Source organism: Triticum aestivum, chromosome 4B (assembly GCF_018294505.1).
Source record: "Triticum aestivum cultivar Chinese Spring chromosome 4B, IWGSC CS RefSeq v2.1, whole genome shotgun sequence".
Lineage (NCBI taxonomy): Eukaryota > Viridiplantae > Streptophyta > Magnoliopsida > Poales > Poaceae > Triticum > Triticum aestivum.
The window spans coordinates 580,946,566-580,964,195 of NC_057804.1; the positions used below are offsets into that span (position 1 = coordinate 580,946,566).

At 44.0% G+C, this 17,630-nt stretch overlaps 1 protein-coding gene across 5 annotated transcripts; it reads left to right on the plus strand.

Moving 5' to 3' along the window:
* Positions 1-8,268: 8,268 nt before the first annotated feature.
* LOC123093391 (polyadenylate-binding protein-interacting protein 7) lies at positions 8,269-15,554 on the plus strand. 5 transcript variants are annotated; one of them, XM_044515343.1, is made up of 7 exons: positions 8,269-8,627; positions 10,182-10,838; positions 10,917-10,996; positions 12,619-13,012; positions 13,107-13,174; positions 14,174-14,298; positions 14,997-15,554. In XM_044515343.1, exons 2-7 carry the CDS (start codon positions 10,256-10,258, stop codon positions 15,271-15,273), a joined length of 1,527 nt encoding a protein of 508 aa, XP_044371278.1. In that variant the 5' UTR covers positions 8,269-8,627; positions 10,182-10,255; the 3' UTR covers positions 15,274-15,554. The 5 variants fall into 5 exon arrangements, with proteins under 5 accessions (XP_044371278.1, XP_044371277.1, XP_044371280.1 ...); XM_044515342.1 differs by having other exon boundaries at positions 8,269-8,465; XM_044515345.1 differs by having other exon boundaries at positions 8,269-8,465; positions 14,177-14,298.
* Positions 15,555-17,630: the final 2,076 nt, after the last annotated feature.

Genomic DNA, 17,630 nt, shown 5'->3' on the forward strand with positions numbered 1-17,630 from the left:
TATGGTCAAAGCGGGCTTTAAGGAGGAATTTGACGCGTATGTGCGTAATGCTGAGCTGGAGGACTTCTTACAAGATAAGTGTCCTCAGTACTATCAATTGACTGATTCCTTTGTGCAGAGGTTTAAATATAACTGTACGCGTAATTCTCCTAGTGTCCTATTTGATATTTATGATACATCTTACACCATGGACTTAGAGGATTTTACAAATGCTTGCAAACTCCCGCAGTGGGGTAATATTAATGATCCTCACAAATCTGAATTTAGAGATTTTCTTGCTAGTATTACTGTGGGAGAATCTAGGGACATAGCACAAGCTACCATAGGGAGCATTCATTTTCCTGCTATACATTATTTTGCTCTTTTTATTGGTAGATGTATTAATGGTAAGGATGAAGCATGTCACATGTGTGTCCCTGATCTGAGTATCCTCAAGAGTGCTGTGTTAGGTTATAAAGGTTATAACTTGGGGACAATAGTTGCACGAAGGTTGCACAATAATAGTAGAAAGGGAAATTTCTTTGGAGGAATTTATGCAACCCGTGTGGCTAATTATCTTAATATAGCCCCACGAGAGGGGGATATGATTTTACCCCCTGTTTATTTGGATAAATAAGCTATGTTTAATCATCATTTTCTTGAGAGGAATGAACAATTCCTCCATTATCGACTAATCTATGACAGAAGCAACGTCGTTCCTGTTACTCTTCCTGCTCCCTACCTTTTTGATTATCAGGCAAAAGGAAGATATGTTGTCACCAGGGAGGAAGCAGCTGAATACGAGAGGGGAGTGGAGGCAGCTCGCCAACACACTGCAGCTCAGGAGGCGGTTGCCGCTGCATCTCAGTACAACCCCGGTTTCACTTATGGATATCAGCCAGGCGATCCTTGGTATTAGACCAACTTAGGCCAAAAGCCTAAGCTTGGGGGAGTACGTATTTCTCACCGACTTTACATTCATGTTCACACACTAGTCGTCGGTGCTCATACTCTTTCATTGTATTATCCATGCTAGTTTAAATTTCTTTTTCTAGTTTTCTTCTTGTGTGTTTGATAAACCTTGAGAAAAAACCAAAAAAAATTAGTTAGTTTAATTTCCATGCTTGTAGTAGAAATTAAAATGAAGAACCCAAAAAGATTTCTAGTTCTTCTTCTTACTTGTTGGGAGCTTTCTCGTGTAAATAGTTTTATTTTCTTTTCTTTCCTTTGGGGGTCGAGAAGACCATATTGAAAATGCTTAGTGGCTCTCATATGCATGATTGTTTATTTAATTTAGAGCCCATATTACTTGTCTTCTCTTTTGAGTTGAATGCTTGCAGATTCCAGCTTAGTCCAATGCACGTGCACTCTTATTATTATACACATCGTTCGGTCGTGCAAGTGAAAGGCAATAATGACGATATATGATGGACTTATTGGGATGAGAAAAGCTGGTATGAACTCGACCTCTCTTGTTTTTGTAAATATGATGAGTTCATCGTTTCTGAGTCAGCTTATTATGAAGTAAACATATTTGCAATGACATTTAGAGATTATAGTTGCTTGTGCCATGCTTGATTAGCTTTGAGTTATAATGGTTTACCTTGCGTGCCAACATGCTATTAGAATGATTATGATGTGGTATGATGGGATGGTATCCTCCTTTGAATAAATTGAGTGACTCGACTTGGCACATGTTCACGCATGTAGTTGAAACAAAATCAACATAGCCTTCACGATATTTATGTTCATGGTGGATTATATCCTACTCATGTTTGTACTCGGTGTGAATTAGTTTTAATGCATGTTTATGACTGTTGTCGCTCTCTCAGTTGGTCGCTTCCCAGTCTTTTGCTAGCCTTCACCTGTACTAAGCGGGAATACTGCTTGTGCATCCAAACTCCTTAAACCCCAAAGTTGTTCCATATGAGTCCACTATACCTTCCTATATGCGGTATTTACCTGCCGTTCCAAGTAAATTTGTATGTGCCAAACTCTAAACCTTCAAATGAAATTCTGTTTTGTATGCTCGAGCAGCTCATGTTACAACTAGGGCTGCCTATATCTTCCATGCTAGGTGGGTTATTCTCAGAGGAGTGGACTCCGCTCCTCATTCACGAGAAAGGGCCGGTAACCGGGATGCCCAGTCCCATGATCCAAAAAGATCAAAGCAAATCAAAATAATTAAACAAAACTCCCCAAGGGCTGTTGTTTGTTGGAGGCACTCGTTGTTTCGAGCAAGCCATGGATTGATGCTTGTTGGTGGTTGGGCGAGTAAAAACTTTTACCATTCTGCGTGGGAACTGCCTATAATGCATTTAGTATGGAAGATACAACCATCTCATAGTTGTTGCGTTGACAGCGAAAGTATGCCGCTCAAAATGTTATTCAATCTCTATTTTAAAATCAAGCTCTAGCACCTCTACAAATCCCTGTTTCCCGCTGCGAAGGGCCTATCTATTTATTTTTATGTTGAGTCATCACCCTTCTTATTAAAAGCACCCGCTGGAGAGCACATTGTCATTTGCGTGTATTACTATTGGTTTATATTGGGTATGACTTGACTGGATCTCTTTTACCATGAATTACAATGTTTAGCCTTGATCTTTAAAGGTGCTCTGCATTTATGTTTTGCGGTCTCAGAAAGGGCTAGCGAGATACCATCTTGTTATATCATCTTATGATTGTTTTGAGAAAGTGTTGTCATCCGAGTTTTATTATTATGGCTCACTAGCTGATTATGTTATTGATATGAGTAATTGTGAGACCTAAGCGTTATTGTGAGTATGGTTAGTTTATAATATTGTTGAAACCTGAATGATGGCTTTGCATGTTTACAACAACAAGAGCAAACAGAGTTTGTAAAAGTTTTTCTTTATCACTTTCAGTTTATCAACTGAATTGCTTGAGGACAAGCAAATGTTTAAGCTTGGGGGAGTTGATACGTCTCCAACGTATCTACTTTTACAAACACTTTTGCCCTTGTTTTGGACTCTAACTTGCATGATTTGAATGAAACTAACCCGGACTGACGCTGTTTTCAGCAGAACTGCCATGATGTTGTTTTATGTGTAGAAAAGAAAAGTTCTCGGAATGTCCTGAAAATCGACGGAGGCACTTTTTGGAATTAATAAGAATTCATGGGCGAAAGAAATACACCAGGGGGCCCAGGGCCTGTCCACAAGACAGGGGGCACCCCCCTATCTCGTGGGCCCCCTGGACCTCCACCGACCTCAACTCCAACTCCATATATTCCGTCTCGCAGAGAAAAAACCGGGGAGAAAGTTTCATCGCGTTTTACGACATGGAGCCACCGCCAAGCCCTAATCTCTCTTGGGACGGCTGATCTGGAGTCCGTTCGGGGCTCCAGAGAGGGGGATTCATCGCCGTCATCATCATCAACCATCCTCCATCACCAATTTCATGATACTCACCGTCGTGTGTGAGTAATTCCATCGTAGGCTTGCTGGACGGTGATGGGTTGGATGAGATTTACCATGTAATGAAGTTAGTTTTGTTAGGGTTTGATCCCTAGTATCCACTATGTTCAGAGATTGATGTTGCTATGACTTTGCTATGCTTAATGCTTGTCACTAGGGCCCGAGTGCCATGATTTCAGATCTGAACCTATTATGTTTTCATGAATAGATGTGTGTTCTTGATCCTATCTTGCAAGTCTATAGTCACCTATTATGTGTTATGATCCGACAACCCCGAAGTGACAATAATCGGGATACTTCTCGGTGATGACCGTAGTTTGAGGAGTTCATGTATTCACTATGTGTTAATGCTTTGGTCCGGTTCTCTATTAAAAGGAGGCCTTAATATCCCTTAGTTTCCACTAGGACCCCGCTGCCACGGGAGGGTAGGACAAAAGATGTCATGCAAGTTCTTTTCCATAAGCACGTATGACTATTTACGGAATACATGCCTACATTACTTTGATGAATTGGAGCTAGTTCTGTGTCACCCTATGTTATAGCTATTACATGAGGAATCGCATCCGGCATAATTATCCATCACTGATCCATTGCCTACGAGCTTTCATATATTGTTCTTCGCTTATTTACTTTTCCATTGCTACTGTTACAATCACTACAAAATACCAAAAATATTGCTATTACTATCTTTACCTTTTACCATCGTTGCCATTATTATCATACTACTTTGCCACTAAATACCTTGCTGCAGATACTAAGTTATCCAGGTGTGGTTGAACTGACAACTCAACTGCTAATACTCAAGAATATTCTTTGGCTCCCCTTGTGTCGAATCAATAAATTTGGGTTGAATACTTTACCCTCGAAAGCTGTTGCGATCCCCTACATTTGTGGGTTATCAGGCTGCCATGATGGACTGGCATGCAATGCCCGCTAGCTAGGCGCTGCACCATAGGGTGTGGCACCGGCGTCGCGGGCGCTACACAAAAGGGTCAGGGGTGTGAAATAGTTGCACAACCAGTTCATTCTGTGAATTGATTTCGTCCACAGGTCAAAATTGTCAAATTTGCCAACACAGGCAGAGGGTCGGCCGTTGTTGCCGCTACCTGCAGCGCTAACACGGCCCGGGTGCGGGGGTGAGCAGCCATGGTGCGCACGGATGGCCGGAGCACGAGGGAGCAGAGCTCCGAGTTGAGAAGAGAGATAGTGCGGTGGGGATCATGGATCTGGTCGAGGTGGATGCAGGGCTGGCTGGAATGAGAGCATGGCTAAGAGTATCTCCGGCCGTTGCGCCCCCCAGGAGGCATTTTTTCAGCCTCCTGGGGTTGGCCCGACGATATTTTTGCTTTGGGTGTGAGATTTATTTCAGTCGTCGTTCCCCCCACGCGCACATCTGCCCAAACAGCGCGCGCCGCCCAGGCCAATTCCGCGCCGCTCCAGCCACGCCCACGCCACGCCTCAGTCGGCCCCCGATGCTGCGGTCTTGCTTTCATCGCGGCCCGCTTCATCGCTCCGTCGTGCCCGACCTCACCACCACGCGCGCTCCGGCCTATGGTTGCGCGTCGCCCGGCCTCCGCCCTGCGAGCCCCCGCCGAGTCGCCTCCGCCCGCGGCCGCAACAGCCGACCGGCTCCGCGCCCCCGCCAGCCCTGCTCTCTGGAAGACCGCGCCGCGCCGTAGGGGGCCAACACTTGAGCCCGCTGCCGCGGACAGCACCGACGCGGAGCGGTTCCCGCTGCGTGAACGGTGGTGCGGCTGCGCACACAGCGTTGAGCAGCGGCGTCAGCCGGCGGTGGCCCTTCGGCGCGGTGGAGATGGCCCTTGGCCGGCCCGGTGAAGCAGCCCCGACGGGAGCGCGCCACAGCGGCCGTGCGGCGTCGTTCCTACATGGGAGAAATACCCATCATGAACCGCTCCACGCGCCGCCTGGCCTCCCGCCCTGGTCGTCCGCCGGTGTGTGGCTCATCGTCGCCGGGGCCGCCCGTGGCCGGCGCGCCCGGGGCCGGGGCCGCCCGTGATGCCTGTGGCCTCCTCCGCGCTCGGGTCCGCCCGTGGTCTCCACGCTCGGGGCCGGTGTGCCCGGTGCCGGGGCCGCCCGTGGCCTCCGCTCTCGATGCCGCCCATGCTCGGTGCGCCCGGTGCCGGGGCCGCCCGTGGCAGGCCTCGCCGGTCGCCTGGACCACAACCACACTCCTCGTCGATGCTCCCCGGCGTGGCCTTCGGCTGTGGCGACACGAACGAGGGCGACGGGTTCCCGGCGTGGCTGGAGCTGCAGGAGAGAGGCCATGCACGTGGTGGCCCTGGGAGGAAAAGAGGAGAGAGGGAGGAGAAAGGCTGACTTGTGGGGCTTTTGCATGCAAAAGAGAGCGTCAGCGCCCCCAGCTGCCCCCCGGTTCTCTGGGTTCGGGTTGGGACCGCCGGTCGTAACTTTAGCTAAATCCGGCGCTATCTGAGGGTTTGGGGGCGTGACTGGGCGAAAAAATCCGTGCCGGCGATGAAAAAGGCCTCTTGGGGGGGGGGCTCTCATGGGGCCGGCTGGAGATGCTCTAATAGAAGAGCCCGCTTTTAGGTAGCACGCCGGCTGCATGCTGACTTTAGTTTCTCGTAGCTTGAGTTGTAGCCGGGCGATACACGAAGCATCGGCTGCACTCTCTCTCTCTCTCTCTTCGTTTCTCACTCTTCCAGCTAAATTTTTGCTGACATGAAACATGTTATAGCCAGCTGACTAGGACCTATTATACTGAGGAGGTCGAGTGGCACCGCCGGATGCGCTCACCCGTCACGAGCGCGTTCGCGGGAAGACATATTTAGAGCATAATTGGTTTGGTGCCAAAAATTGGCATGCCAACATTTGGTATTGTGCCAAATATTGGCAACTGCTTGGTTGGCTACGAGTTGTTTTGCCTATCTCACATAAAGTTGTCAATAGTTGGCAAGTCTTGGTATTGCCAATATTTGGCAATGCCAACATTTGGCAAGCCAAATATTGGTAGCAAACCAATTATAATGTCTCATGTTGCACAAATGGTTTTCAAACCATTTCAGGAATGGGTTCCAACCCACAGACGAGCACTCAGTTTTAGTTCGGTTTGGGTGAAAAGTCAAGTAGGTTTGGTTTTGGTTGGGTTGATCAGAATATCAAATAGGTTTAGTTCGGTTTGGTCTGCCAAGTTTATCCATACATTTTTGGTTGAGGTATGGTGTAGTTTTCAAACCTTTCTCAAGATTAGTTCGAGCCCCCTACTTGCCCCTCCTCCCTCCCTCTCTCCCTCCCTTGTTCCTTGAAGAATCTTCAATCCGCAGGATTGTAACAATATGGAAACATAAAAAAAATTGGTACTCATGCTCATTTGAATCCTATAGAATTTGAGTTTACTTAATTGCATCACATAAAAACAAAGGATTTTCTCTAAGAGGTTGGAGTGGATGTTAGATTTCTATAAAATATAGTAAAAAATATTATTAGCAAAAAAATCCTATATGATTCAATCCTACAAATGAAATGACCAACGTAGGGACATTTTTCTAAAGATTTTAATCCTTCAAAGCCCTTATAAAGGTCCTTTGAGTCGAAGAGGCAAAGGTGACCACTCCGAACTGCGGTGACGGCACCGATGCGAATTGTGGTGGCCACCGAAAGATTTTCGTGAGGTTTCCTCTCTTGAGATGTGGTGGTTGCCTTCATCGGCGTGATGCAATCTACGGACAATGGCTTGACAAAGAGGGTATCATTGTGTAGCAGTGCGCTTGGTTTTCTATGCTAGCACATGTAGCTGTTGGAATCGTGAAAAAGTTCTGGCGACAACACTTGATTAACTTTGACGAGATCCGAGATGAAACCCTAGGTCTGACCCATGCTGGTCATAAGTATCTGACAATGCCGATGTTTTTTCGGTGTCAACTTGTTGAAGGCATTCCTCGGATATGCTCGGTCTGGTTCTTCGATGTGAAAACCTAGATTTTGACTTTTACTGATTGGATTTGGTGACGGCGACGCATAACCGTCACATTCTTTCTGAAGGCGTTGTTGTCGAAGTAAGTTCGTGTTCTTGTGGTGTCATGAGGGTTGATGCGGATATGAGCATAACTATAGTTTGTCGACTGCGGATTTGATCGCTTCAGATTTTTTTCTCACCCTAAGGCATAGATTTGGTCTTATCTATTTGCCAGCGTATTTGTGTGTGCATTGGTGTTAACTGTGTGCATTCCATCTATGCAGATGATGGTCAGGTTTGTGATCATGGCTGCATCAGTCTTTCAGGCGTCATTTTAATAATCATAAAGATATAGTCTTGAGCTGCTCATCAATAATCTGAGCTCTCAGTCAAAGAAAAATTTTACAATAACTAAAATTATAGCAATGCGTGATTTGCTGATCAAATACAAAACTCGAAATACAAAACCGCATCGCAATAGGCCTGTCTGTTCGTGCTGGCCTACGAGACGTGCCAGCCAGGATCCACACGGATCCCATGCAACCTACTCTCGAGAATCATTCGGTACAAAAAATGCATGCACTCTTCGCCCCTCGCACCTCCAGGGGGACGTGACGCGACTCCAACCAGAAAAAATAAATACAAAGGGCCACCACACCAGGCCGCGCGCAACTTTTCCCACACGCTGACACGCGGGCCGCCCCGCCGCCCGGCCCCACCGCCCAGCGGCACACGCCCGCTACCAACCCCGGACCCGTCAAATCGGCGGCCGGGCCCGCGGCTCCCCTCACGGGACAAACAGACACGGCACAGCAGACGCCATTCCTCGCGCGGGCCCCGCGTGTCACCCAGACCCGGCTCGGTGGCTCCGGAGGCGCGCTCGATCTGCGGCCGCGGGGGCGACGGACGGCCGGATGCGCGCCCGCAGGCGGATCGGACGGTCGGGGCGCGCCCGTGGGACATTATCGCGTCCCCGAATAATATAAGGCTGCGAGTCAACACAGCGAACAAGAGTGATAGGGAGAGAGGGCCGGAAAAAAAATCACTGCAAAATTATTGCGAGGGCGAGAGGAAGAGGGAGGAGGCGGAGAAGCAAGGGGAGGCGAGCGAAGGTGAGATCTCCAATCCTTCTGGAAGCTTCTGGGTTCGTCGGGACCCTCCAGCAATTCCCTTCTCCGCGGGCGCGCGCCGCGTCGCCGCGGTGGTTTTAGGTGGCGGCGCCAGCTTAGCACGCGGGGGGTGGACGACGAGCGCCGTCGCGTGTCTGCACGTACGTACGTCACGGGCCGGGCCTCCGCCGCGCGCCGCCAGTTCCGTCGATCTCGTCGGAGCTGAGGGCCCCCCCGGCGCTGCTAGATCCTTCTGGACGCTCGCCGATTGCATTGACCTGCGCTTCGAGCGCTCGATTCGCGCGTGGGGTTTTGTGGGCTCAGTGACGGAGCTGCTGAATTCAGCTGTTTCCGCGCTCGATTTCGTTCGTTTTCAAGCTGTTAAGTGCCCGTGTAGGTTTTTTTAAGCTGCGGCGAGCTGGTATTATAATGATTGGATTGGATTCGGTAGGTGTGCGTGCGTGCGTCTGGTACAGCCCGCTTGCGGGTTAAAAGCCTGCTGAATTTAGTTGCTTCAGTGCTTGCTGTTGCGCTCGACTTGCTATTGTTATTTGTTACTCGCTTGCTTCGATTTCCTCATGGAAGCACCACATCAGTTCGATGGGAATCGCTGAGCTGCGGGTTGGAACTGAATGAACTGATGTCCTTAGCCTTTTCTAGCTTAGTTCTAGATGCTTCTGGATGCGATGGTGGTGGGGAATCCCACTGGTTTCTGGTTGTGGATGTTTCATTGTTTTTCTATTGTGATTCGTCAAGTATCCTGCTTATTATCATCTGCCTTATGGTTAGAAATGTTTGCAGCTATTTAGTGATTATAATTGTTAGCCTTTTCCTTTTACTGGACTTGTTGCTCGTAATTTAACCCCTCGCGAGAAATGCTTCTGTGCTCTGGTACTTCTGTTTCCAAAAGTATCAAATGTGTGCATTTTGTTCTTTCTCCATGCATATTATGAAATCCATTGCGGAGTGACTAGGAATGGTTTGAGATGCTTAGCTCAGTAGCTTAGTTTCTCTCTGTTGTCAGCGAGTCTGTTGTTTTGTTCCCTTTTGCTTGTTCTCAAGTGGAACCTTGGTGTGTCGGCTTCGTTGTCTCGGGTGTGAACTTCTAAGAATCATTCGCAGGCAAGCATTTCCACTTTTTGTCCACAGCAAAAGGGGAAGGAGCCAATTTCTATGTTAAATAGAGCTTTTTGTACACGTCTCAGTCCCTGCCCGTGCATTTTGCTTGCTATGTTGGATTTACAGCTTATTGGATAGTTATTTTGTTTAATTTCTGATTGCTTGATTTTGCTAACCATTTGCAGCCTCACATGGCAGAGTTTGATATGTCATAAATGTTTCATAACTTATTATCCTCAGTCGATACTAGAAAGTGTACCAATTGTACTTCGTAGAACAGTCTGATTTCCATGTCGACTTCCATATTTTATACGAATACCAGCCCATCTTCATCTATCCAGTTGAACTGAGATATCTAATTAGAAAGACAACAGATATTGTGTTGCGTATATGTGCAATGCGTTTTTTGTGTGTGTGCAAACCACACTCTCAGAAGTTGGTACCCTGAGGTTTCTTCATCATGATTTGGTGGATACGTTTTGAGTTCCACATAATTGTGGCCCTTAAGATCATTTTGTATTTCTTCCAAAACACTTTGTGTCTTTGTTAATTTTGCTGTGTCTCAAATCTAACTCTACCTTTCACGATTCTATCTGATAGGACTAGAAGAATCTCCCGAGACACTTGTGTCAAATTCTGAATCTGCAGAATTGCTGCGTCTGCTCATTAGCAAGATGTCCATTGAAGAAAGGAAAATTAGTTTGATAAACAGGACGACTTCGTTAAATCCTAATGCGGTAGAATTTGTTCCTTCATGCCTTAGATCTGTGAGTGATGCTTCAAACAGATCGGACACAACCAAGATTCCTGTCTCAGAGTCCTCCAAGGAAATCAGCGCAGACCAACCAGAGTCTGTACCAAGCAACCCTGATGAAGAAGCACATCGGTATTGGCAACAACAGCTTCCAGATGATATCACTCCTGATTTCAACGTTCTTGGCCAAGATGAGACTCCTGGACCTGACAGTCTTTCACTCACGGGCTTGTCAGTGAATGATGGCTTTGGTGCTTCACTATTTTCTCCAAACCAGACATCAAGAATGCAGCACCATGCTTCTCCATTTGTTAGGGACACGCGAAGTACACGAGGGAAGTTTGAATTTCCTGGCCAAGAACAGCCGCAAGCTACTATTATGAGTCCCACTGCTAGTACTATGAGTCCAACTGCTGCTCCATGGGTAAAGACAGTAAGAAACGGTGGACAATATGGTACAAACAGAAGGGATGCTAGTCACTACAATGGAGATTCTAGCATTGGTACATTTATTTGATGAGTGTGATATTCTATACTGAAGGTGGTTCTGTTAACCCTAATCTTTCCCCTTGCAATTTCAGGATCCCCACTGCAGTCTGATGCTTATTACAGAAACCGGCGTAGCTTTAGGTCAAGTATGGACATCATGACTCAGCTGGAGGTCTGTCTTCATTAATGCATCATCCTATACATCTCAAATTGTTTTGAAATTACAATCTTCCGAGGCACCAACTGTCCCTAAGCCTAGGTACACAACCAACATAAAAGAAAAATAAATGATATGTAACTAACCAGGTCCCTATTTTCACATCTGTAAGCTAACTGGTGTGTTTCTCATATGTTAGAACAGCAAAAGTCTTGATATGTTTTAAAAATGGTCATGAGGTACATGCATTGTATAGTTTTACAGTTTACATCAACCATGCAGAGGTTTAATACCAGCTAAGATGTCTGTTATAAAAAACATGGAACTTTTAGCAAGATCACCCCCCCCCCCCCCACTCACCGCCCACGTGCATGCAGGTTGATGTCGCCCGCGCTTATGCTTTTACTCGTCAAGTTTTGCATGTATTGCCATTCTTAGTTCCTTATTCGACCTTTGGTTTCTACAGCTAGGAGCCTAGGACTTTCACTCCCTAGTTAGGAATGCATATTCAATTTGATGTTGTAATGGATTACAAGCAATAGGGATCTCATGTGTCTCTGACCTTATTGGTTTCTTCTATCTGTTGCCATCTTTTTATGCAAATTGTTTGGCGACCAACAATCTGTGTCATGGCCATCTGTTAGCCACTCCTGCCAGTGGCAAGATTTGGCAAGAAATTATATTTATGGCATGTGAGGTACGGTGCTGTAATGGTGTAGTGTGCTACAAGTTGGAAAAGATCCGAACACTGGCCTAAGAAAGTCAAACATGCCTAACTCATGTGTGGTAAATTGTGGCAAGCAACTAAACACCGTCCTACAACAGAAACTAGTCTGCCATGGTATCCGAACTGAGCTATATATAAAACGAGTACGAGTATATATTGTGAGACTACGTATCGTATGAGTTATTTGAGTAATGATATGAACGCAATGTAAAACTTGGTGAATTCTTATGTTCTCAGTTGCAACAATTAATAGGTACTTTCACTTGGTGTACAAGACTGCAAGCCACTGATAAAAAAGAAAATATCATGTTGTTAGACAGCTATTTATCTGTGCAATTGATGCATCAGTCTCACGAAACATGTTGTGGTGGGTCTCATAGGATTACTTGCATTTCGTTGGACTTCCTATGAAGCCCACAAACTAGGATGACTTGTATTTACAGTGATTATGACAGATCACTCTGATTATCTGTGGAGCCATTCCATTATAGAAGAAACTGACTTATAACTCCTATTTTGTATCAATAACTATATAGCAGTGTTAATTCTCCGTTTCAGGTATCACGCTCTATTAGTTCAAACCAATCAAGTTAAGTGTATTACGTTAGAATGTACGGAACATAGTTTAATTGTTTTCTTATGAGGTCAATCTCCTGATAAAATCTGCTATTTTATTCAATCCAACCACCTTAGTTAACAAATATACTTTGTGACCTTACGTTTTGTGGTCAAATGTCTGTCATCCACAAAGTATCTGATCTGCCTGTGGGTTAACAAAACTGGATATGCCATATTTTCTGATTATTTTTTTATTGGTTACTTTGGAATATTTGATGGCAATAGCTACAATCTGTTTACCTGCATGAAATCTACTTGAAACACTTGTCTGATACCACTATATGTTCAATAGCAGAATAAAGTTGATGGACGACTCAATCAGAATCTCAGGTCACTGTCATTTGGACATTCAAGTCCCCCATCACCAGTATCATATGCTCAAAATGGTCTTGCCAACTATAACAAAGAGGCTTTTGGTCTGCCGAACAGTCCATACAGATCTCATTCAGCCATACTCACAGATGATATAATTTCACCTTCAGCTGGCAGGGAACGCTTATCCCTAGATTCTCCGAGGGGGAGGTACAAGACAACTAATTTGCCTGTTACTAGTCTTGGTTCAAGCAGAGGCTCTCATCTGTTGGCTGGCTCATACAACGGTAATCATGATATGATCTCAAACAACACACTGCAAAACATTGCTGGAGTTCAAACGGGATCAACTTGGCTCGACACAGATGCTACGGGTAGTGTTCTTGAATTATGATACATGTTTTTCTTCTTGAACCTGTGGCAGCACGGATGCCTAGTTGCCTCATTGTTTGAATTTTCTTATGACAGCTAACATGTTTTTGGAGAAGGATGAAGTTCATGATTTTGCAAGTCTAAGACATGCACTTGTTGAACAGGTAGATATACTACTCTGAGGAACCAGATTGTTGGAATTGAGCCATAATTATTGTGAATGATATTTTCCGTAGCGTAGTCTTTTTAATCCGCAAGAGAGTATATATGGTAATTTCTATGTTAGTGAAAGTAGCCATTGTATAAAGTAGCCATTGTATACTTGTGATAATACACATAATTTAATTACTACCATATTTTTTGGTAGCATCTTTTATTCTACTGCTGTATGAGGTGATGGTCATCACTTACCATGTACTCCCTCCGTTCCCAAATACTCCCTCCATTCCATAATGTAGTGTGCCCGCGCTTTCCGAGATCCAAGTTTGACCGTAAATTTAACCAACGAGACCGACTGCGGCGGGGGCAGAAGTTATACCCCACTTTTGCTCTGTATGTATCATAATAAAATGTTCATGATTTTGCGGCGAGAGTATTTGTCTTTTTAGAGATTTCAAATGGACTACCACATAAGGATGTATATAGACATATTTTAGAGTGTAGATTCACTCATTTTGCTCCGTATGTAGTCACTTGATGAAATCTCTAGAAAGACAAATACTCCCTCCGTCCCATAATATAAGAACGTTTTTGCCACTAATGTAGTGGCAAAAACGTTCTTATATTATGGGACGGAGGGAGTATTTAGGAACAGAGGGAGTAGTAACAATTACAGGGACCTAGACCTGGAAACTATAGTTGTTCATGGCTTTTAAAATGAACTCGCTGCCAGTAAAACTACATCTCATTGTCAACTAATATTTGACAGCAAGAGAGTTCTTGTTAGTGAGCTACGCTATATGGACTAATTTCCTATGAACATTTTATTTTATGTTTTCTGTTGGTATTCAAGGACTGCACAGAATCTTAAATACTCTGATTTTGGTGCGGATTTTTACACCACTTCATAGCAGCCTCTCAAAATATCTCTTGTATTGCGAGCACTGTTTTCCCAACTTGTGGTTATGTTCGCTCACAGTGCTGCCGTCCACAATTTTTTTTAGCAGGATAGGCAAGCTTTTCTAACTGGTGGCAATCCTTTAGCAAAGGAACTAAATATTAAGGAGCTGTACTCTATCCAAAGCAGATTAGCTCAGGAGAAGGCTAGAGAAAGTATATATCAACAGAGGTCAGCACTAATTTCCTCCCTGTCGCATTTATATGTTCCGATAATGTTATCTTGTGTAAGAATGAACACATCTGCACATACAAACTGTTCTGTCTATAATTTTGCATAATTCTAAATGCCACACCAGGCTTTCTTCTTGGTGAGCATGCAGTGCTTGGGCTTTTTATCCGAGTGAACAGTAGAAGATTTTCTTTAAACATACTTGGTTTGCATGCATTATTATTATCTGAAAACCTACCTGTTTTATTTGAATGATGTTTAGGATAAGGAAATTTTCAGATATTTTCAAAATAGTATGTTCTGCATATTATAATTCAACTTGTATGGGTAGCTTGCATTGAAGTTTCAAGTTTAAGATCTTGAAATTCTACAGTACCAGACAGATCTTTTGTGTACCATTATGGAGTATCCTGTATATCTCCTTTTGAGTCAGTCAGTGCTATTGCTTAATATTATTACTCATTTTGCTCCGTATGTAGTCCATATTAAAATCTCTAAAAAGGCTTATATTTAGGAACAGAGGGAGTAATAAATCAGTGCCAGTAACTGCCCATCTACTATATCCTAGTCCAGTACCCCGCTAATGGATCAACCACGATGCTCTGTTGTGAAATGATTCTCACATCATGATCTATCTGCTCTAGATTACTAAATGCTAAAGAATTGTTGGCTAATATTCTCTTGATTACCTTCACCAGATTCCAGATGCCAGAGTTGCAAGGCCTCATCCAGGAGCAGAATCCCGCGATCGATCTTTGTGGCCTTCATGCAAGTGAGGCGATGCACGTCCTGAACAACGAACTCAACAACCGGAGGAAGATTGCCCGTTCCACGGGCCGCCGGCTCCAGGCCATCATTATCTCTAACCCCCGTACCCCTGCGAGGTTGACCGCCGCCATCGAGCAGTACCTCCTGGAGCACGGCCTTCAGTACACGCAGGCACAGCCAGGCCTCTTCCGCGTCCTGCTGCAGTGAACTAGCAGGGACCGCCTAGGTGTTTGTGGACACGATCAGATGAAATGAACCAAAAAAAAAAGAATGACCTGTACTTCTGTATATGGCAGAGATGAGTAGCAGAATAGAGATGATACAGCAACAATAGTTGGTTGTAATGTTGGTATATCAGGGCTTTTTTGTCGGCAAATACGTTGTAAAATTTGCGGAGTTAGGCGATATGTTGTCCAACAGTAGTAGTGGAAATGTCGCATGCACGTGTCGATGCTGCTGCGTTTAAAGGCACATATGTTGTTTGGTTCCTTCCTTGTGTTGCACCCAGCTTGTGTGCTACTCCCTCTGTCCGAAATTACTTGTCATTAAAATGGATGAAAATGGATGTATCTAAGATTAAAATACATCTAGATATATCCATTTCAATGACAGGTATTTCTGGATGGTTGTGGGGATTTCTGCAACAGTTAAACTAAGCGAAGAGACAGGTGCATTAGGCTAATTTGGTTAGCTACATATGGCTTCTCAATTAATACGGTTCTAGTACCAGCATCTTACAGTAAATACGCAACACATTAGATACATGATGCTAAGCTTATTTTATAAACTATACGTCGTGCTAAAGTATCTACAGGAAGAAGTCAGCAACAAACTAAGGTGGTGTTTGTTTCTCTAGTCCTAGGACTTTTTCTAGTCCCCGGGACTTTTTAAAAAAGACTCTCAAGGAGGTGCTTCTAAGGACTTTTAGCAAAAAGTCCCAAAAAAGTCCCACCCTGTTTGGTTTGCTAGGGACTTTTTCTAGTCCCTACACCAAAAAGTCCCTGGAAACAAACATTGTCAAAAGCTGTTCTAACCTCTTCACATGCCTAACGTTGGACAAAACTAGCTATAGGAAAAAACTCAACGCCCTACTACTCCGCTTTAAAAGGCCCACGCGATCCCTAGATAAATAATTGGACCAACCTAACATGGATAATTTATCATAAAATATATACTTAGAAGCTTCAAATGTTATATTTTTGAATGGTATAACTTCTGTGACATACAATTCTTATTAAATTAGTCAAATTGTCGATCTAGGGATATGTGTGACACTTTTAAACCCGATAGGAGGGAGTAGTTAGAAAATTACTACTTCGCCATCCCATAATATAAGACGTTTTTGTAAGCTAACATATATTGCAAAACATCTTATATTGTGGGATGGAGGAAGTAGATTATACTAAAAATAACAAATAAAATTGTTCAATGCTGTTTTAATCTATTCACGTGTCTGCTCTGTCTCAAGCGTGTAAAATGAAAATTGAAAAGTCAATGTTGTAGACTGAAATTTTGGAGTAACATGTCCCTACTCAAGTTTGACAGTGAAAAGTCATCTGATCAGAAGTAATGCGAGGTTCATTTCGAAGGACGATGTACGTAGGTCGATAGTTAACACAAGTGAGGTTTTGTCGATAAATTAAAGACAACAGACATGAGATATAAATATCTCTGATAAGAAGTTGCATCCAAATCATTCAAAATAGTTATCACCACACAAGGCCAACTACTAATAAATTAACTAAAAAATGTGCATTGATAGAAAAGGTCTTGGGTATAAAATATTTGCTATCTCTAGACATTTATGTAAAAAGAGTAAGGCAAGTGGCACTCTAGCAAGCTAGGATCCAGCACAAACAAATTGAGTAGGACTACACTTAATACGGACAACATGTTGATCACTTAAACTAAGCTAAATTCATTTTAGCAAATCAATATTAAATGGTAGAACAAGACAAAACATCATTTTATTGGCAAAAACCCATACAATTTTTTTTGAGGAAAAAAAACTTCAACTATATAGCTTGAGAAAACTGTCACTACTAAATGCATCCGTCCTAGTCATTACTAATTGTCAATGCTCTAATAAAGCAACTAGGAGTAGCTAAATAAAACAAATTACCCCTTGTATTACCTATTCTTTCTAAATGGAAGTTTCTATTGATTATTAGCAACATATCTGGATAATACAAATTGCATAAAAGCGTTCAAGCTCCCGTCTTTTGCATCAGGACGCGTACAACAAAAATCATACAAGCGACACCAATTGATATGAAAAAGAAGTCTCCGGAGATACCAAGGAAATAAAACTCTCAAGATGCTGCATAGAAAACTCATGATGCCTTCATGCGAAGACTATGGTGCCATCCATGTTGGATAAACTGATCCGTGTGACCACCTTCTCCAATTGCAAACACACCACCATAACCAGCTCATGGCCCTCTCTTCACCGAAGAATAGAGAATGAACATAGCGGATATATACATGACTATTCATTTTGTCAAAAGTGATATTATTTCTACAAAAGTGGCTGCTCCGACTAGAACTAAAACTCTCTAACTATG

Bases quoted from the DNA above. Each gene is read 5' to 3' on its own strand.
- LOC123093391 (XM_044515343.1), top strand. From the start codon at position 10,256: ATGTCCATTGAAGAAAGGAAAATTAGTTTGATAAACAGGACGACTTCG. The intron at 10,839-10,916 runs GTACATTTATTT...TTGCAATTTCAG, and splicing joins CAATGGAGATTCTAGCATTG to GATCCCCACTGCAGTCTGAT. The intron at 10,997-12,618 runs GTCTGTCTTCAT...TATGTTCAATAG, and splicing joins ACATCATGACTCAGCTGGAG to CAGAATAAAGTTGATGGACG.